Genomic DNA, 20204 nt, shown 5'->3' on the forward strand with positions numbered 1-20204 from the left:
TCTGAAGATTATAAAATTTATTCATTTTCAACAATTGTTCACTTCCAGTGTACTCCAATAAAGCTAAACTGTAGTTATTAAGGACGGGATGATATTTGATCCTAACTCAATTAAGCACACAAGTCAGTAACTTGCAAATGGAAAAAAAAAATATTGAAGCCGAAGCTGAAGCTGGATCACACACATATGCTTTTTAATAACAAACAAGCAAACAAACAAATACTGCATACACAAAAAACAGACATAAATAAGCAGGAATGTCTGTGATTTTGTTTATATGACAGGACACTGTCAAAGACAAGTGTGTCTATATATAAAGACATTGTTTTTAGTGTTTCCCTTGGGTATGAATATAAGGTTTCATAAGCAAAGTGAGGTAGACATTTGGGACAATCTAGATCAGGATATGGATATAAAAATACATGCGCCCAAAATAGCATAAAATTTAGGAGCTGGACCCTTGAGCACATAGTCCTCCTGCACCAACACATACACACACATACTGTAAGGGGGATAGTAAAGGAAGGAAAAGAGTAACATAATTTTCTGATAATATTATAAATTTGAATTATTATAGAAATAATTTAATTTTTTTGCAAAACTATTTGCGATTTGCAGTTTAGTCACTCCACGTGGATATTGTATTTCTGCTTTCAGCAAGATGATCAGTGAAACATCAACACTGAAATGGGCAAAGAGACACAAAATCAATCAGAGGGAAGCTCACATGCACAAAGCTATATACTGTATACTACATAAACCTTTATAAATATTAAAGAACTTAAAATGTTATGCATGGAGTACTGGACCAAAATCGCATTACAAGCATTTCCAGTCTCGTTATACTCTACAGGGCAGATTTTGCAAATCCTCTAGTTATTAAACCAAAACCTTATGCACATTATGTCAGTTAGTACAATTTACAAATAAGTGACATAGCATGCAGGCATATAACCGTACAAACAAACAGCTGGAACCTTTCTTCTATTCAGACTGGCCGAATGAATCCGCTCTCCCACACCACCACGCATATATTCCACTCTCAGATCATGCATTCATCCCCCCACACATTTGACCTCTTCACTAATATACTGCATCATACACTCATCATTGCCTCTGTGTTTCAGCAATCTGCTCCCTCGATGAACATTGCTTTTAATGGAGGAGACAGAATCTTCTGCATTTTCTACAGATACTGCCGTTGTCATGGCAACACAATGGTTAAATTGCTGGCAGCCTCTCTAACTCTCATTGCAAATTTAAAGGCCGTACAGACACAACAGTCTTTGTGCTGCCGGTACAGTCGTGACAATAACAAAAAAAATAAATTACCCGGCAGGAGTTTAGGAAGCTAAATGTTAAAACAGGTCGAAAGATTTCAAACGAAGCAGCAGGAGAACCGTGTTTAGTCACCGAAGGTCTTTGTGAATCACTTGGTAAGTGCTAGGCTAATATTCTTAGTCTTTGTTCAAAGTTTTCTATGCATTCACTCAAACCTGCAGATACACACCAACATGTAGACATACACATATAGGGCTAGTGTTTTGTTGTTTTGTTGGGATTGTGAACTAACCTGTTCACAATCCCATTAACCCCTTCTGCCAAAGCTAATTCTATCCAGAGATAATTCTTCCCAAAGTTGATATGGAAACCATTGAGAGGGTCATTGTTCTCCAATGCTTCTGCTTTAACCTCAGTTATAGCCTTCATCAGTGTAGACTGGACAAAACGTATGGCTTCTAAGCATATAAACTTAATCAGACAAAGCCAGTCAGGCAGATATACAATTACATTACTTAAGTACATTAAACACACATTCTCACTCATATTGTCTAAGTTATAGATGCTAAAAATGAAAAAATTATGGAAAAACTTTTTTAAAACTAGATTCAAATTGTCCTGCATTTTATGTGAACATTCACAGAAGAATAAACTTGCTTTTCGAACAACATCAATTCTTTTTTTTTGGTAAAAATGTACAAACGTGCGTCATTGTTCATTTTTAAATCAGAAGCTAATAAAATCTACAAACTCCTAAGCGTGAAGTTTGTGCCATAGCTTTCATTATCCTCATCTGTCCCGAGTGTGGAGGCAGACGAGAGGCAGATCATTTATCACCGGTAGCCGCAGGGGCTCTGAATGGTGTTGTGTGATAGTGTTTGAAATGGGGTGGGCTGTGGAAAACACAGGAGCCTTCATGGATTTTTTTTTCTGTTTTTAATCTCACCACCGATGCGATTACTATTGCGTTAATGTCCTTAACCAATCAAGATGTCCAAAATAGAGAGGAGTGCCTAAATAATGAAAATATCAGGGGAAAAATGAAAGCTTTTATACATTTGAAGCATCAGAATGAATTTATGCATGGCAATTAACTTGCTTATTTCCAATGGGCAGGGCAATGTTTAGACCTTTTCCTAAACACAGTTGTGAAAAGATTATCTAGATCTCACAAAACAAACTGCAAATATTTTCCAGTTCTTTATAGCCAACATATATTTAAGCAAATAACCATAACAGTAAAACATGAGGTTCACCATGTTAATTGTGGTCAAATGATGACAAATCCTGATTTTGTCACGCTGTTTCCTGATGTTTGAGCTCTGATCATCCTGACACAATGTTATATATAAATAATAAAACATAAATCAGTGACGAGATGGTGTGATGTCACCACCCTAAAGTGGATTACTTTCCTATAACAGTACATCCAGAAGTGTTTTATTGCTTTTATACTACAGCAATTTACCAAAATTATATTTGTTTTTATTTTATTAATGAACAACACACTGCACTTTTTAACTGTTTATAGATACATGAACTATTGTGGAACATCCACAAAACAAATTCCTGTTATCACGTACATTATAGCAGCTATAAACTTTGTTAAAATGAAAGGAACAGCATTAGTGCCACAGTGCTAAATGTTCTTCCATAAACACTCAAACTATGTGTGCGAGTTTAACAGTCTTAGCAATTCTCCATATTATTATTAGTGTTAGATCATGTGTATTGTCTGCTGTACAGGTACCTGTGAAATAGCTGTTGCTATGGAATGATAACAGCACATTAATATAAACCTCTGATTTGCCTGACAGCTAGCACTACTGCCTGAGTGATCACTGGAAAAAAAAAAAAATTTCTTTGCTTTACCAGAATTTCCAGACAGGCATAGGTTTTCACGCAATCTCATGTGCATTTCCTGACCCAGTAGGAATTGCAGTGGATTTACTGACCTGTTTATTAGTCTGCCAAGCGCAATGCATTTCCAGATTGCTGAAGTAGTGTTTATTTATGCTTTTCTAGCAAATCTACACCTGACCCTCAGAGACAGCAGGCATGGAACAGAGAGAGAGAGAGAAAGAGACAGAGAGAGAGCAAGAGAGAGAGAAACAGACAGCGAGAGTGACAGAGAGAGAGAGAGAGAGAGAGAGAGAGAGAGAGAGAGAGAGACAGACAGCAAGAGTGACAGAGAGAGAGAGAGAGAGAGACACAGACAGTGAGAGTGACAGAAAGAGAGAGAGAGACAGACAGACAGCGAGAGTGACAGAGAGAGAGAGAGACAGACAGACAGAGAGAGAGCGAGAGAGAGAGAGCCCTGCGATCACAGGCCGCCATCTAGCGGTTTGTATAAATAATACACATTTGTGAGTGAATAGAGGACTGGAATGATCTTGATTTATTTATTATTTACAGAAGCACCGAATATTTTGAACAGCGCGGGACAGTTTACTCTCAAACAACAAAATTTATACATTAAAACATTAACGTTCAGTCTGACAGACACAAATACCACATGGAATTTTCTAGTTTAATTGTGAACTTTAAAGTTTAAACAAACCGCAATTAAAACATAACCTTAAACGAATAACTATTGAGTAGAGTAAAGGGCTAAATAAGAGAGATTTAATCCAAGTTGACGAAGCTAAAACCACCACGTCGCTCCTCTATTTTTGTTGTGAGACCACGCAAAACTCCGGATGTCCCGCCCTCTTTATGACGCAATGATTGACATTGTGTTCAGCAACACAATGAACGAGTGGACCTCGATTGACAGTAACATCAACCAATGGCCAGACGAAATCCAACAGCTATGGCGACAGTGGTTCGTCTGCTGATTTGCAACCCGCCGAAACATTATCGGGGAAGAAGGAGGCCTTCGATCGGTTCGCCATGGACTGTTCCAGGATCAGTGCCGTTTAAATAGGACTCTAAGAGTAGCGCGGTGAGTAAGAATACTGTCGGCAACTTTCATCCAATTCAAGCCTAGCGTTGTAAATCATAAGTAGAGCGTGATTGTGTCGCTCATAGGAAACCCGACCATATCACATTTCAACAAGACCCCACTTCCCAGCGGAGGCTTTGGCCTGCTCAGGCAGTGTTCATAAAAACAAGTGGATTATCCGTCTCTTTAAAATTTGCCCAAGTGTCCTTGTATTGCCTAAGTGAGCTATTTCTATTCTTGAAATAAATATCCTGTCACGGTTTGTTTAAGAGGTTGTCATATGAAGTAGTCTACTGTATGTTCCCTAAATGTACTGGTTTAATAGACGGGTCGGGTTTCAGTATTTCCCTAGTTACTGAATGTCCACAAGCCTAGTTATCTGTAGCGCTGTGAGTCGATACCAAAAAGATCCGATTCTAGATGAATCAAGAGTCGACTCCAACAATGATTCGACTCGGACGATAATGATAAATGAAGAAATCCGTTCTTATCGATGGCTTAACGAAACCTAGGTTTTTGTGTTCTCACGCGACTTCATCCTTGCAGTCATTTGCTCTTGCGCTTAACACACGAGTTTTATTAGTTATTTTGAAGGAAGTAAAAGTGAATTATAGACATGACTAACGTTTTCTTTCCTATTTCTAGTGTCAACCAGACGTCCTAGTGACACACTGCAACAAAAGGTTTATAAATGACCGTTCCTGTTACTGTAATTTTGGAAGAGACAAGAAATAATTAAAAGTAGTTTGTTTGAAACCAAGCAAAGCCCTGTTGGTCAGAAGATACTTTTCAAATGGATCCGTCTTCAGGAATGCACATGCCTGCTGTTCCCCCAAACAGTGAGGTGGTTCATGTGACTGTTGGGAATCCTATAATAACAATGTATCAGACTCCGCCACAGGCCCCCAGCATTGCGCAGATCATTGCACAACAAGTCCTACCACAAGATGTCACATGTCAAACTGTACCACATGCAATTACTTCACAGGTTCAGTTAGCATCACAAGTGCAGGCTTCTATGCATGGCCATGCTCAAGGACGGGGTCAGTCTCAAAGCCATGGCCAACCACAGAGTCATGTGCAGTCTCAAAGCCATGGCCAGGCACAGAGTCATGTGCAATCTCAAAGCCATGGCCAGTCACAGAGCCACATGCAGTCTCAGAATCATGGACAATCCCAAAGTCACGTACAGTCTCAAAGTCATGGACAAGCACAAAGTCACTTGCAGTCTCAAAGCCACGGACAACCACAAAGTCATGTGCAGTCTCAAAGCCACGGACAACCACAAAGTCATGTGCAGTCTCAAAGCCACGGACAACCACAAAGTCATGTGCAGTCTCAAAGCCATGGGCCACCACAAGTTCATGTTCCGCAAGGCTCGTCACAAAGCGAGAGTGTTGCAGCATCTCAGGATAGTGCCAGATCATCGCTGCAGGTGCCCTTTGCAGAGGTCGCTTCTTTGCTGGATCCAAACATGAAGAGTTCAAAAGCCAGAAAGTACCAAATCTATTATGAGGAAGTAAAACGGAGGCTGGAGCCCCCTGAGAAGATGTCACTTCGATCTCTGGCTGCCTACACTAGAGTGAGTCGGGGTCCAGCCAGTAAAAAAACCCTCCTGGAATCGCTGAACGTCTTTGGCTTGTCACCAAGCACCAACACGGCGGTGTCTAGTACTTTCTCCAAACTCACTGAGGGTGAGGTTCACCTATTACAACCATTCATATAAAATTCATATTAATAACTTGTTTACTGATTGAGGTAGTTAACATCAAATATCTAATTTATAATTAACATACATTATCTATTAGGGATGCAACAATACAGTTAACCCACGGTTCAATACGTACCGCGGTTTTTAACCACGGTGTTCGGTTCGGATGGCTTGGCAAATTAAAGGTTTTTTTTCCATTATTCTTTGCTTAGGTGACAGGAACAGTAAGTATGTTAAGAAGAAACTGGTTTTAGTTGCAATTCTCTTTATTTTACTTAAATGCAAAAATCAACTTGTACACATTCATGGTGCACTGAAAGTGAGATATAAAAATTAGCGCTTGTATGACTTTATTACAGGGGACGGGTTTGGACGGCGCTCTTTTTTCCCCAATCCGCTCTGTAATGAACAGTAAGGGTGAGATAACTCTCTGTTACCCACGAGGTCCAACTATCTGTTATTAGAGCAAGGCTTTGTGCTGTAGCCGATTCGGTTTCGATTTTTTGCGCTTTTTTTCGTAGAGGTTGGGAAAAAAGGCCGTGTCGGTGGTGTGTAACGCGGTTCGAGAACTCTTATAAGTTGCCGAAAGCCCAGATCACCGATCACAGAAAACGGCTGCAAATCTTTAGCAATTATTATATTATAATTGTCTCTCGGAACCAGTTGTGTATGAATGCTGGAAGGAATCAGATAGGGGACTGTTTTTGGATGCCTGTGTTACCTGCTCCCACACAGTGATCTCTCTCTGGGTGATGGAGCTGCAGATGTGTGGTCATGTTGGAAGTATTTCCATGTCAGTATGTAACTCGTGTGGAACAGTGCTTAAACACAGTCATTTTTTTTGTTCAGCATTTTTGTTTCATCGCCATCATAGTCAACAACAAATCCAAAATGTTCCCACACCACAGATCTGAAAGACAGCACTGCTTCCTCATATTTGTCTCACTTCACCGCTCTCCAGGGTTAGAGTGAAATCTGACACCAGCATCACACGCATGGTTACCGCCCCTAACTTTAGCGCTCACTGATTGGATATTTACTCGAGGGGAGGCGTGTCTGTCTCAGCGCGTAGACATACAGTACAGGCAAACACAAACAGGCGGTTCAGAGAGTAATAAAACACATGGTTATTATTATTTTAAGGAAAAACCGAAAAACCGCGGTTCACATACGCGTATTGAACCGTGGAGGTCGTACCGAACGGTTCAACATTATATTGAGTATTGTGGCATCCCTATTATCTATATACATTATAATGAATTAAATAATTAGTAATTTACTACAGTATATTTTAGCCATAACTTGAGTTCATTTTGAAACATAATTGATTTTTTTTATACAGGTGACACTGCAGCACTGTGTAAAGACATGAAGGACTTTGCCTTACAGTATGTGGATTATGAAAATATGGCAAAACAGTTAATGCCAGAGACAAACCAGGTTCAGCACTGGTCAAAAATCATTGAGACAAGGTAAAATGTACTTTCTTTACAAATATCGGGAAATACTTGTTGATTATTCAATGCTGAAAATGTTTTTGATAATTTACTGGGTTATGTTGTCTGATATTGCCTTTGTGAAATAAAATTGTTGGAGAAATAAATTATTTGCTTGTTTCGTGTCTCAGGAATTATCTGGAAGAAATGCGGAAAGTTTTCAAAGACCCTATTAACAGCCGCCTGTTCTCCAACGTCACGCATGGCCTCGGGAATGGAGTGATGGACGTTGCTCTTGACATTATTGATACCGTCATTGACCGGCAGATCCGCATCCTGTCAGGGAACACCGATCCCAAACCTGAGCCACCTGTCAGAAGGATCCGAAAACGCACACGCAAACCCAAGGCTGCCGTGGAGGACGGGAAACCCAAAGAAAAGGCCAAAAGAGGCAGGAAGAAAGGCAAACAGATGCGATTGGACACTGTTGACCCACAGGTTCCACAGTCCACAGATATTGAGAGTAGTGTACTGACTTTAGTGTCTGTAGGATATGAGACTATATCCAGCGGCCTCAGCGCCACCAGCACAGGTCTATAGTAATGCTGTGACCGATGGATGCTGTGAGCACTGTGTGCATGCTGAGTGTTGACTTAAAGCACATTTTAGCTTTGTATTTTTTAGATTTTGTTTAAATGTCCTCATCTAAGTGTTCTGAATTCTTTCTGGGTGTCCAAACAGTTTCATTAGAAAGGGGGAGTGGTTTATAATCATCCAAGGTGTTTTAATAAGAAAAGGCCTTTTTTCATGTATTATTTGTAGATTCCTCCTTTTTTGCTTTTAATGAATAACAAATACAAGCAGGATCTAGAATCCTGAAAGAAATGAAAATCAATGTTTTGTGAAGTACAGAGCATGATTCATATAAATAAAAAAAATCATGTCTAAAAAGTCACTAAGCTTTGAAACGTAATGTGTTCATCCTGATATTGTCACAACGAAGTATTATATCATCTTCTAACCCCTTGACTGTTTATATATTTTTTTTATAATATTAGTGGTCAACTATATCTTGGATTTAGAAAGGACCTCAGACTGATTAAATATGTGTTCATTTTTTAAAAATAGATTTATTTTCTGCCTTCACATTTAACAGCATATTGTCTCTATCACTCATTTTAGATTTGCTTGTTTGTTTAGTTAAGGCTTTGTGTTGATTGGCTATATTTGTATTGGTTCTCACTGAATATCAGATATAATCTCTGTTATAGATATACCTTGACCAGGCATAACATTATGACTACCTGCCTCATATTGTCTTGGTCCCCCTTTTGCTCCCAGAACAGCCCTGATCCATCATGCACTGTGTATTCTGACACCTTTCTATCAGAACCAGCATTAACTCCTTCTGTTGGATCGGATCACACGGGCCAGCCTTCGCTCCCCATGTGCATCAATGAGCCTTGGCTGCTCATGACCCTGTCGCTAGTTCACCATTGTTCCTTCCTTGGACCACTCTTGATAGATAGTGACCACTGCAGACCAGGAACACCCCACAAGAGCTGCAGTTTTGGAGATGTTCTGATCCAGTCGTCTAGCCATCACAATTTGGCTCTCGTCAAACTCGCTCAAATCCTTACACTTGCCCATTTTTCCTGCTTCTAACACATCAACTTTGAGGACTACCTAATATATCCCACCCACTAACAGGTGCCATGATGAGGAGATAATCAGTCTTATTCACTTCACCTGTCACTGCTCATAATGTTATGCCTGATCAGTGTGTGTGTGTGTATGTATAGATAGATAGAGAGAGAGAGAGAGAGAGAGAGGGAGAAATGAACATGCAGAGGAATCTGCAAAACATTGTAAAAAAAATTTTTAACTGGCAGATTTATAAATGGACTTGTTTTCTTATCATTCACTGTGTGTTGCACGGCAGAAACATAGTGACTTGTCTAACAGCCTAGCAGCTTTAAGGAGATTTAGGATTTGGAGTGCTTTACAGATGGGGTAAGGAAGGATTTAGAAAAGAAACCACATGGAAAAACCTCAGTGCAGCTCGAAAGCAGAATGGCAGAGCTAGCTTATTCCAGGATAAATTTGTACATCAGGATGTATAGTGGTCAGGATAAAAACTACTTTTTTGTGAGTGAGAAGACTGAAGAAGGTCTGAAGTCATCAGATTGCCTGAATGTTGTGTGCAGCACAGACTACAACCTGTTCTGAGACTCTTAAACACACATGGACAGGAGGACTGTTAGGTACAACCTCAGAACAATATGGGTGAGTAACAGTTGTTATCGATCTACAAGATTTCTCATTTATGCCACATCAAGGTGTCACAGGCCAATGTTTCTGGATTATAATGTATTTTATTCAGTACATTTTGACCCATATAAATCACCCACTTGGTGCTTGTTAATATTTCTCTGTATATTCTTTGCCTGATTTTGTCCATTTCTTTCCGTCAGATTCACTCAGTTCTGCTTTAGGAGCTATCAGTGTCACCACAGAGCTGGTTGTGGAAGAACTGGAACCTCACATAGAAACCCTGCTGACTGCAGTGGTAAAAAAGAGTGAGTGACCCACAAATAATCTCCTTCATGGCTTGTTAACCTCAAAATGGAGGGAGAAAGTAACTACTTATTAGCTGCAACTGAGACGGACAGATTGCTGAAATGTGAGTGTGTTGTGACATTTTGTCTGCACAATACTGAGTGCATGATGGCTGTGAAAGAGGCTAAAGGTGGAGTTATGATCCATCTGGAAAGCAAAGAGACACTTTAATCTCTAATGCATTTGTGTCTGTTCAAGGTGTTGAGTGACAGGACTGATTAGCCACTTACATGGAAACGGCCAGATGGCCAGCTGTTGGGGTGGCAGCACCTGTGTAAACATGATCCAGACATGCCTTTAATTCCCTGTGTGTGTTCAGGTTAAGTGTGAATAGTTTGACAGGATTGATATGTTGTAGAGGAATATAATTTATGACTAAACTTATTCTTTGTTTTGGTGTAGAAATCCTAATGAAATCTGTTAGTCTTGATAATCTCTGGAGATTTACTAAGTAGGTTCGTGTGTGTGTGTGTGTGTGTGTGTGCATGCGTGCATGTGTGCACGCTCCTTACTTTCAGAGAGCAGCATAGCTGAGCAGGTGGTAGAGAGTGGCATTCTGCCGGTCCTGGCTCAGGCCTTGAGGAGGAAAAGCACCCTCACTGTACAGACAGCCAGACTGGTGGCTGAGCTCTCCAAGGAGGGTGAGCAGAAAACCAGTGCTTTAGACATGTGCATATTTGGAATGTGATACAGTAGGTGTAACTAGAAATCTTAGTATAAACTGCAGACATATTAACTGATTGTTATTTACAGCAGTTCACTGTCATGCTCCTGCCCTTCTAAAAGCCTGAAGGGAATGCTCTGCTCCACATTCCTTTCACGTCTCTAGCATGGGTTGACTTCTCCCATTCTTTCACAATGTACAAAGAAGACATGCATCAATACTGTATGTTCTCTGTACTGGCACATAGTATGCACTTCTTGCTGTCTGATGAGTCAGTAGCAGACTGTATGGTTATAGGTATTAAAGAATGCCAGTAGAACGTTGCAATTTGACTGTCCATTATGGCTAATTCTGCCATTCCTCTTCATGGATTTCAACATAATCTGCTTCATATGTAGAACATACATGCATGATAACTACACAAAAGATAATGTTTGCTGGTAACACACTTCTAATGAATGTTTAAGGGCCATTGTTGAACTCCATCAATACACATTTGTAACACAAAATAACACAAATTTAGATAGAGAGGTGAGTGACTAAAGCACTAAACTAAAGCAGTTCCTAAGCAGTTTTATTCCACTTTTAACACTAGAGCAAGTAAATCCAGTTTTGTGGGAGCCAGGGGTAATCAAGCTGAAACTGGGGTAGTAATGTCTTTACATGTTTCTGTTGGGATTTCACAATCACTAGTTCTAAGAACAAAAAAAGTAGTCCCTTTGTTAAATACACAGTACACACATATCATGCGTATTTTGAAATATAATGCAGTTAACTGAAGTACTTACAAAAATCTACAAAACTGAATAATTCTTAATTATATTGATGCGCTTACAACACCTTTCATTTTCTTTTATATGCGAGTTTATATGTTTCTTTTTCACTCCAAAATGTCTGTAATAATCACAGATATGATACAGATGCAGTGAATGATAGAGTTTAGGTTTAAAAAGCTGGAATAATCCTTTAGTTCCATGCTGAGTATTAATACTTTTTCATGCTGTGGTGTTTACTGTCAGCCTGCTTCAGAGACAGCTGCTTTGAGACTGGAATTGTATCAGCTCTTCTGACTCTGCTGCTCAGTGAGAACCAGGAGCTACTGCTGCATGTTAGCCGAGCCATCGGGAGAATCTGCTGTAACAGCAGTGAGTGTGTTTAATTATCTGAACAGTGTTTTTGATTGAAATCCAATACAAATACAAAGCCTCATTCATTTCGTGACCTTATATATTGAGAGAAGCGAAAGTCTTCCCTTACCACAAATTTTAGCTACAGTTAAAGGGCTATAGATATCAGTGCTATTTTACTTCCTCAGTTTCATTCAAGCATTTCCTGTTGCATGAAATTTACTTCAGCAAGGCACTAAAGTAATCTTTGGTCACAAATTGTTCTCTGTCATTTTATATCTCGGTTAAACCGCTATTGTTTTAGCTATTTTTTAATGACTTTACTGTCATAAGTTTGACTGATTGATTCAATACACCGACCTGGCCTAACATTATGACCACCTGCCTAACATTGTGTTGGTCCCCCTTTTGCTGCCAGAACAACCCTGACCCGCCATGCACTGTGTATTCTGACACCTTTCTATCAGAACCAGCATTAACTTCTTCAGCAATTTGAGCAGCAGTAGCTCGTCTGTTGGATCGGAACACACGGCCCAGCCTTCACTCCCCACGTGCATCAATGAGCCTTGACCGCCCATGACCCTGTTGCCGGTTCACCACTGTTCCTTCCTTGGACCACTTTTGATAGATACTGACCACTGCAGACCGGGAACACCCCACAAGAGCTGCAGTTTTGGAGATGCTCTGAATCAGTCTTCTAGCCATCACAATTTAGCCCTTGTCAATCTCACTCAAATCCTTACACTTACCCATTTTTCCTGCTTCTAACACATCAACACATCAACATCAAGACAGAACGTTCACTTGCTGTCTAATATATCCCACCCACTAATAGGTGCCATGATGAGGAGATAATCAGTGTTAATCACTTCACCTCTCACCGCTCATAATGTTATGCCTGATCAATGTATGTTTGTCACAGTAACACATTCTCCAGTCTCACAATTTTTGTACTTATTTTCTAAAACTAGGAACAGTGTTGTTTAAATGATAGCAGTAATGTTTTAATTAATTGTAACATAATGGGATTAGATTGGGTACTTCAGGCAGAACGCTCCACTAAATAAACCAGATGGCACATTTGCTTAATGATATTAATGTTTGAATAGTTCCATTCAGTTCAGGCATATTCATGAAGTGAATCTGTGCTGTGATAAACTGCATAAAAAATCTGTACAACTTTTGACCACCAAAAGGAGTCTCTGGGTGACTCCTGTATTTTATGAGTGCTCTATGAGTGTGAATTTTTTCCCAGATATCAGAGTTATAATTATTCTGACCACTGCATTGTAGCTCTTGAGCAGACAGACCCTTGTGCTTGACTGGTGTTTGATTACTGTGCAGATCTGCAGCAGGACAGGCTGTTGAGACTGGGAGCTGTCCCCAGACTGGTGTCTGTGCTGCTGCAGTATTGTGAGAATGAGGCTTTGTTGAGCTCCTGTCTGCTGGCTCTGTGTAATCTGGCTGGTATGGATGAAGAGGATGGCTCTACACTTGTCTGGGAGAAAAGAGGCCATTCTGACGAGGACATGCATGTGTTCCATGGCACTTCTCAGCACTCGTTTGGTTTTGTGTCCACAGTGACGGTAATCCGGCTAAACCAGTGGTCTCAGGGACAGTACTCAGTAAGCGTGGAAGTGGTTCAGAAATGTTCCACTCTCTTAAAGAAGGAACACAACAGACGACAGACTGAACGACGCCTGCTAAGTTTCACATGCCTGGGCTTTTTCCCCAAATTCTACAAGATTATAAAGCACTCTGTGAGGAACATTGCTAAGAACAGGAGTCGTCTGAAGTCAACATTGTTTCACACTTTCTTGTGAGGATAAATCACAAACAGACAATGGAGAAAAAATGAAGAAAACAAGATATGGACCACCAGCATCCTGAAACTCAGGATAACGAGACATCTCTATCTGCTTGTCAGTCATGTTTCCTGTCAGAAAACGGAAAGCTTTCAAAAATCAGAAACCTTTCTAACCTTGGTAACCATAGGGCTCGTGTTTTGTGAAGCAAGGCCTTTGAGGAAACCCTGAAAGGACTGTATTTGTATGAATGATAGTGGTTTCAAAATAGCTTCAGCTAACTTTCACTGAAATCACTAAATATCATTAGTTCTCCTTATGTAAATAAGAATAAGTGCATTATTGCTATGCTGATATTATATTTATTGTACATATCATATAATATATGCAAAGTCCAAACATAATTTTGCATATTGAGGTATCTAGACACATTAAGGGTTTTTTTTATTTGTTTGTTTTGCTTTGCACTTAGCATAAGAAGGAATGGAGGCTAAGGTGCAATCTGTTGTTTGCATCAGTCTGTTTGTATCTAAGAGGCCTTATACTACTCGAGTCCATGATTGTGAGCTGCAGAGAGAGGCTTCACTGTTTTGTATTCACAAAATGTTTTTCAGAGCCTTGTGTTCATTATGTAATGCAAATGAAGAAGCATGACTAACATCATAATTGGTTTTCTTCATCATAATATAACCAGCGGTTACAGGCACTTCACTTCTATTTCATCAATATGTCAAAAGATTATCTAGCTTTTCAGGTGTTAAGTATGACTTTTCAGAGTATTTGAATATCAGTTCTGCTATAGCTTTTCTAACTCATTTGCTTTTACTGCTCTCATTATTACAATTGTCTTACCATTTGTTTATAACCACTGTGAAATCTTTACCATTAAATATATTAAATACATTAAATAAATGTTGTCCTTTCTCCTGAACTGAACTTTCAGTTTCAGCTCAGGTTGGTCTGTGAGTGGTGTTAGCTGCTCCCAGCCCATGCCACTGCTTGACCAGTTCCTGTGATTTACTAATCATCTCATCCCAATGATCCAGCTCTCTGCCTCTGGCATACATAAACGGTCCGATGACCACGAGTCCGAGCGATACTGTAGAGAGGTAGAAATGAAAGAGACCGACTGCATTAAAACAAAGGTGCTGCACTTTATGGTGAATAGTGCTTATAGTAATGTTTACATTTATTTACTTGGTGTGTTATTCATTCTATGAAATTAAAATAACTGGTAAATTGGACCCAGAGATGTATTGAATGCTCTACAGCAATATGAGTGTGGTAAATCTTTGTTCCACCAAGCTAACTATAGATGTCACCAGTAGAACAATGCCACAACAGTGCATGGAGTTTTGATCCTAATGATAATATGGTTTACTTTTTGTTTAAAGTCTCATTATAACTTACTAGATGTCTTTGTCCTAATGCTTGGCACTTCAGCAGGTTCTTCACTGGCTACCTGCTGGACTTCCAGGCTCAGACAAGCTGCATCTAGCTGCACAGGGAGAAGCCTGAATGTCACCTTCTCATTAAAAGTTGGGTTGGTGCCTCTGGTTACTGTTGTCCACTTTGTTTTCACTACCTGAGTGTGTATCTGCAGAGAAACCTGGACAGAGACATCTGCCCAAGCCATTTACTGATGAATATTTGTGCAAAGTGATACATTAATATTAACATTAACATTAAGATCATTCTAAATTTACGTTCTATTGAATAATTGACATTTTTGCATCTCACCAGCATTAATGGGACATTGGAGTCCTCTGGCTCTAAGCACAACCACAGTGAGGCGCTGTAGAGAATGACTGTAGTTCAAAGACACTTGGATATTGCCGTGCTTTGAAAGTGGCTGCATCATAACAGAGAACAGTATGACACAAAAACCTCAATCTACATCATGCACCAACTCCACTTTTCAATAAGATATAAAAGGAAAGACACATATTGGAGGTAAGCATTGGCTCTTGTCTACCAGATCACTCTCAGTCTCAAGGTCTCTCCACAGGACTTTGCCCACTGCCTCTTGCAGTTCAGAGTGTATGAGAGGGAACAGAACATGGCCCACCAGGTGGTGTTTCTTCAGTCTGTCCACGGTGTACAAACTCATGCGCAGAGTGAACTGGTCCACATTGTTACTAGACACCTTAATATAGAGTTACAATTAAAATGGTTTCTGTGTACACATTGACATTGTTTATAATAATAAATAAATAAATCATTAAACATTTGTAAAAGTAGGCATTATATAGTTATGACTTCCAGTTGATTTATAGGTTAGTGTTGATTCTTGAGCTAATTATAAGCACAAGCCATAATTTATTACCTGGGGATTCATACACCTTAATAATGACCTTCAATAAAACACTTGATCAAATCCTGACATATCTAAAAATATAACTTGATTAGATAAACACCTCAAATGAAATATCTAAAGAGATACTCCAGTTTTGCCAACCTATTTTCTCCAGCATTTGTAATCAATAGATTATCACAGACATTACTATGCTAAGATGGGGAAAAAAATGTAATTGTTGATTACTTATAAGTCTATGAACAATTGCTGGGGAAGTAAATGAGACACATATTGTTTGTGTTCATCAGTCTAAAGTTATATAGTTATGCATTAATAAAATAGTAAATATAAAGTAACCACAGAAGTGCTTCAATTTTCTCCCTAATTGCACTCGGTTACTAGAAAACATTTACACAGTTGCTTCACTGTTGGATGGAATGCTGAAAAATCTATGTAAGTCCCTTTTTTTCATTTGTCCTAACACATTTGTTTTTGGAATATATCAGTTGTAGTTTTAAATGTGTCATATATTTTGGAGTATTCAATTTACTGTCTCTAATAGTTGAACATGTGCTACAAATGCAGTGGAGATTAGGTCATTTAAAAAAAAAAAACAACCTCTGGAGTATTTCTTCAAAACAACTCAAGACACTGTATACCCATCTCCAGGTATACCTGAAACACAAAGGTGTCATTGAACTGTGGTTGGCAGCCTTTACATCTGGCCTTGGCCTGACGATGGTGTCGATCTTCAGATGGCAGTAGCTGTAGTTTCACCAGTGTGGCATTGCTTTGACAATGGGCAGGCAGGTTGGCAGCTTGGAGCAGGGAGACCACCAGCTGCTCTTGTTCTTGCTGATACTGCACAGCAAAACATAGGCGTACAGTGGAGCCACTGGGCTGTGCCCACTCGCTTGGCTCTTCAGGAAGCTGGTACAGATCTGGCCTCAGGCTGCCCAGTGGGAACCAGCCTCCAGTAACATACAGCCAGAGACAAAGTGCAAACGGAATGGGGAGACAGAGATAATGAAATGAGGATTGAGAGAAATCCAATAATAAAGTGATTAACATCTCACATTATTCTACACAGCTTTCAGAATGACCTACTGCCTATTGTTAAAGAACCACGCTGGCTATGCAGATGTGGATGCTGTTCCCATTGCTCCTCTTCCTCCCTCCCTTCAGGCACTGCTGAATGGGATGAAGTCTTGAAACTCGGTGGCAGAAAGAAGGGAACTTCAGCCAAACTATGATCAATGAGAGCAGAGTTCATTCTACACTCTGATTTAAGGAATATTGTATCTCTCTTTTCACCTCCCTGAGTAGCTGTGATTGGGATGGTTGAAAGTAAGATCAGATACACACCCATAGTTGCTACTTTGTGATGTTTGGAGCACAGGCGTGCATGGAGGAATAACTGGATTAGTGCTGATGAGTCTGTCCTGTCTTTGGTCCTGTCTCTTCTTCCATAAGAGATATGCTGTCAGGCCAATCAGCACTAGAAAGAGAAGTACAGCAGATAGACCAGTGGCCAGTGCGACCATGTGATCTGATGGCACAAAAAATTGAAAATTATTGCTAACACACGAAGTACATCAGTGATCGTTTCATTTCCAGTGGTCCTGTTGGGTGTAATGGAGTTTATAATTCTCAGCTTTGGTTCATGCTTGCTATTACTAGTAAGGATATTTTATTTATTCTCTTCCCCAACATTATGCTTGTCAACTAACAGATGGCCTTGTTATTCAGGGCCATAACAAGGTAACAACTTACTTCAGTGAATTTTTATCAAATTTCCAGAAAACAAAACGACCATTTCCTGGGATTAGTCATTACGAAAATGTATCGCAATTTAATTAAAACACCATTTAGAAGTTCAACTTTTTACAACAATAAAAATGCCATTCTATAGATTTCATCATACCAGAGCACATTAATGCTTTTATTGTTGCAAGCTCAAATACTTGAATAAAGGTGCAAGGCTCATTAATGTCAATCACTTTTCACATTTACATTGCACTCTGATGTTGGCTGCTTTTTAAGGCAGAATAATCTATTACCTGTAACAGATGTCTGAGTGACTGCACTGAGGGAGAGAACCCATTTGCACTCCCAGATGCATGGTGTTAGGATGACACTCATTATACTCTATCTGGAGTGGCTAACAGTGACTCTGAGACAGACTTCTGAATATCATTAATCTCACTTAATATGAGAATACTTGTTTTCAACCCATCCTGGTTATTTCTCTAACTATTGATGTGTAAAGTTATCCCTAATGATGAAAGAAAGCAAAACATATTGCACCAAGTACAGCTAATGAGTCACACAGAAATGGACTTCTGCAAATCAGATGTCCTAGTATTTATTTTTATTTTTTAAAATGTATTTAGTGAGGAATATAATGGTATAAAAGCCAAACAGGATTGCTAAAGTCTCCAAGGTCACAGTTGTGTTTGTAGCAATCACAGTTAAACATGAGAACAGATCAGTAAGGAGTTTTCTATATACACCATATCAGAGATTATGGTAAAATTGAGGTGTTTACATATCAAATAGTGCCTTCTTTTGCTTCAGTAACCAAAATAATTTCTGGCAAATCTCTCATAGATGTTCTTTAGAAGCTTTATAAATGTTTACACAAATCAACAGAGTGAAATAATGTTAAAAGTTTTAAGTCAGAAAACATAGTGCCTCATGTTAACATTAATAGTTCAGGTTTATTGACATTGTCCTGTCGTATTTGTGATTCTATATAATAGATGAATTCATTCACTCTCTTTTTTGTGTCCCATTTGCCTATTCTTGTGGTGTCCTTGTGTAGCTAGAAGCCAGAAACTATATATAGAGAGAGACTATGTATAAAGAGAGAGAGAATCCTTTTGCAATATGCAAAAAGCAAAGAAAGAAATATTCACTTACCAGCCATGGATAACCAAAGCCACCACCAACTTCCAGTTTGTTTGTACCCCTCTCTGTGGGATTATGTGCATTGTTCCATACTGCTGTTACTTTCCCACATTTCCTCATAAGCTCTCTTGTTTCTGAGCCTGGCCACAGACCCTAATCACCCCAGTGTTCCTGCTCTATTTGGTTAATCAACACACACATTCAGATTCTACACCAGGCTTGAGTCCAACTAAAACTGCCATTTTCTGTACAACAACTAAGATAAAACTAGTGGTTACGCTATGAACACTCTTATCTAATCGTCTATTCCAAATTTTTGCAGATTAGTGGCATCTGCTGTGTTCTCACCCAAACTGCTTTGTGTGTCATGTGCTTCAACTCAGTATGAAGAAAGGCTTCTATGCAAAGCTGGTCATAATGTCACCTTTAAACATTAATGCCACAGATTTTAAAATAATGGTTCAAGTTTGTGGTGTCAAGTGCATAGAGTATCTTAATTTAATTAAAATTCTGCAACACTTGAACAAACTTTTCTACTGCAATCTCTCCAAAAGGTAAACATGCTAGGATTTACATGCCACCTTTTCAATTAGATACTTATTAATTTGATTATTGTGTAATATGTCAAATATGGCATGTTTATACATTGACTATGTCATTATGGTGTCTCAGTGACAGCATTATCCCAGTACAGGGTTTAATTATTACAAGCAGACTAACATTGTTACTGCTTCTATAACATCTTGCTCGAGTGAGTCTGTTACATTCATGGAAGGTTAATGATCAACTCTTGGATACAGGAATACTAGTAGGACACTTATTAAGATTATAATCAGTTCCTATGTCAGTTTTTCCCACACTATGTTGTATAGAAAATGGGTAAGTAACAAATTACTCTGCTGTATATTTTTAACTGTATTATAACCATGCACAGCAGTCCATCTATTAGTATGTGCAACCAGTCTCCTCCCAGACTGACCAAATTTTACTTGGGTGATGGGCCACTCTCTTGCTCACCACACCAGTGACAGTACTCTGGTAGCGTGTGTCTGACTTGTACTCATTAGGCACAACAGTGTTGCCGAGGTTTATAACCACCTCGCTGTCACTGCCGGGTTGAGAGTCCAACTTCATCCAGGAAAACTCCAGTCAACAGCAGTCCTGTGCTCAGAATCTTACACTGATTATGGCCATTAATATGCACTGTGCATGGAAAAAGTGGAGCTATGGTCTGTAACTGTGCACCTACAAGGTGGGCGTGTCTTATGAAGTGACCAGTAAGTGTGTTGTGTGCTTAAAAACTCTTAAAGCAGTCCATGAATAGACAATACATGATACTCTTGCACAACACAACACAACTGGTCAGCAGTGGTCCCATCCCATAGATTTGACTGAGTGACTGATTTTCTTC

General features: G+C 39.4%; 3 protein-coding genes across 4 annotated transcripts; 2 read left to right on the forward strand and 1 right to left on the reverse strand.

Moving 5' to 3' along the window:
* Window positions 1-4066: 4066 nt before the first annotated feature.
* On the forward strand, window positions 4067-8327 carry si:ch73-127m5.2 (uncharacterized protein LOC561202 homolog). Its single transcript, XM_058407185.1, has 4 exons — window positions 4067-4225; window positions 4871-5919; window positions 7279-7408; window positions 7564-8327. The coding sequence occupies exons 2-4, from the start codon at window positions 5019-5021 to the stop codon at window positions 7970-7972; spliced, it is 1440 nt and encodes a 479-aa protein (XP_058263168.1). The 5' UTR covers window positions 4067-4225; window positions 4871-5018; the 3' UTR covers window positions 7973-8327.
* A 139-nt stretch (window positions 8328-8466) lies between these two features.
* Window positions 8467-14315, forward strand: si:dkey-21e13.3 (uncharacterized protein LOC100150043 homolog). The gene is made up of 5 exons (XM_058407188.1): window positions 8467-9658; window positions 9847-9951; window positions 10510-10632; window positions 11675-11800; window positions 13127-14315. The coding sequence occupies exons 1-5, from the start codon at window positions 9655-9657 to the stop codon at window positions 13603-13605; spliced, it is 837 nt and encodes a 278-aa protein (XP_058263171.1). The 5' UTR covers window positions 8467-9654; the 3' UTR covers window positions 13606-14315.
* A 19-nt stretch (window positions 14316-14334) lies between these two features.
* On the reverse strand, window positions 14335-18964 carry syt15 (synaptotagmin XV). 2 transcript variants are annotated; one of them, XM_058407187.1, is made up of 8 exons: window positions 18806-18961; window positions 17249-17381; window positions 16991-17130; window positions 16559-16854; window positions 15563-15733; window positions 15328-15439; window positions 14998-15210; window positions 14335-14686 (listed from the first exon to the last, which is right to left on the reverse strand). In XM_058407187.1, exons 1-8 carry the CDS (start codon window positions 18810-18812, stop codon window positions 14538-14540), a joined length of 1221 nt encoding a protein of 406 aa, XP_058263170.1. In that variant the 5' UTR covers window positions 18813-18961; the 3' UTR covers window positions 14335-14537. The 2 variants fall into 2 exon arrangements, with proteins under 2 accessions (XP_058263170.1, XP_058263169.1); XM_058407186.1 differs by having other exon boundaries at window positions 14338-14686; window positions 17249-17432; window positions 18806-18964.
* Between the last annotated feature and the right edge of the window lie 1240 nt (window positions 18965-20204).

This window comes from Hemibagrus wyckioides, linkage group LG13, assembly GCF_019097595.1.
Source record: "Hemibagrus wyckioides isolate EC202008001 linkage group LG13, SWU_Hwy_1.0, whole genome shotgun sequence".
In the NCBI taxonomy this organism is placed as follows: Eukaryota; Metazoa; Chordata; class Actinopteri; order Siluriformes; family Bagridae; genus Hemibagrus; species Hemibagrus wyckioides.

Bases quoted from the DNA above. Each gene is read 5' to 3' on its own strand.
- si:ch73-127m5.2 (XM_058407185.1), top strand. From the start codon at position 5,019: ATGGATCCGTCTTCAGGAATGCACATGCCTGCTGTTCCCCCAAACAGT. The intron at 5,920-7,278 runs GTGAGGTTCACC...TTTTTTATACAG, and splicing joins TTTCTCCAAACTCACTGAGG to GTGACACTGCAGCACTGTGT. The intron at 7,409-7,563 runs GTAAAATGTACT...TTCGTGTCTCAG, and splicing joins TCAAAAATCATTGAGACAAG to GAATTATCTGGAAGAAATGC.
- si:dkey-21e13.3 (XM_058407188.1), top strand. The intron at 10,633-11,674 runs GTGAGCAGAAAA...GTTTACTGTCAG, and splicing joins GGCTGAGCTCTCCAAGGAGG to CCTGCTTCAGAGACAGCTGC. The intron at 11,801-13,126 runs GTGAGTGTGTTT...ATTACTGTGCAG, and splicing joins GAGAATCTGCTGTAACAGCA to ATCTGCAGCAGGACAGGCTG.
- syt15 (XM_058407186.1), bottom strand. The intron at 15,440-15,562 runs GTAGACAAGAGC...GTTATGATGCAG, and splicing joins TTGAGACTGAGAGTGATCTG to CCACTTTCAAAGCACGGCAA. The intron at 15,211-15,327 runs GTGAGATGCAAA...TGGCTTGGGCAG, and splicing joins CCAATGTCCCATTAATGCTG to ATGTCTCTGTCCAGGTTTCT.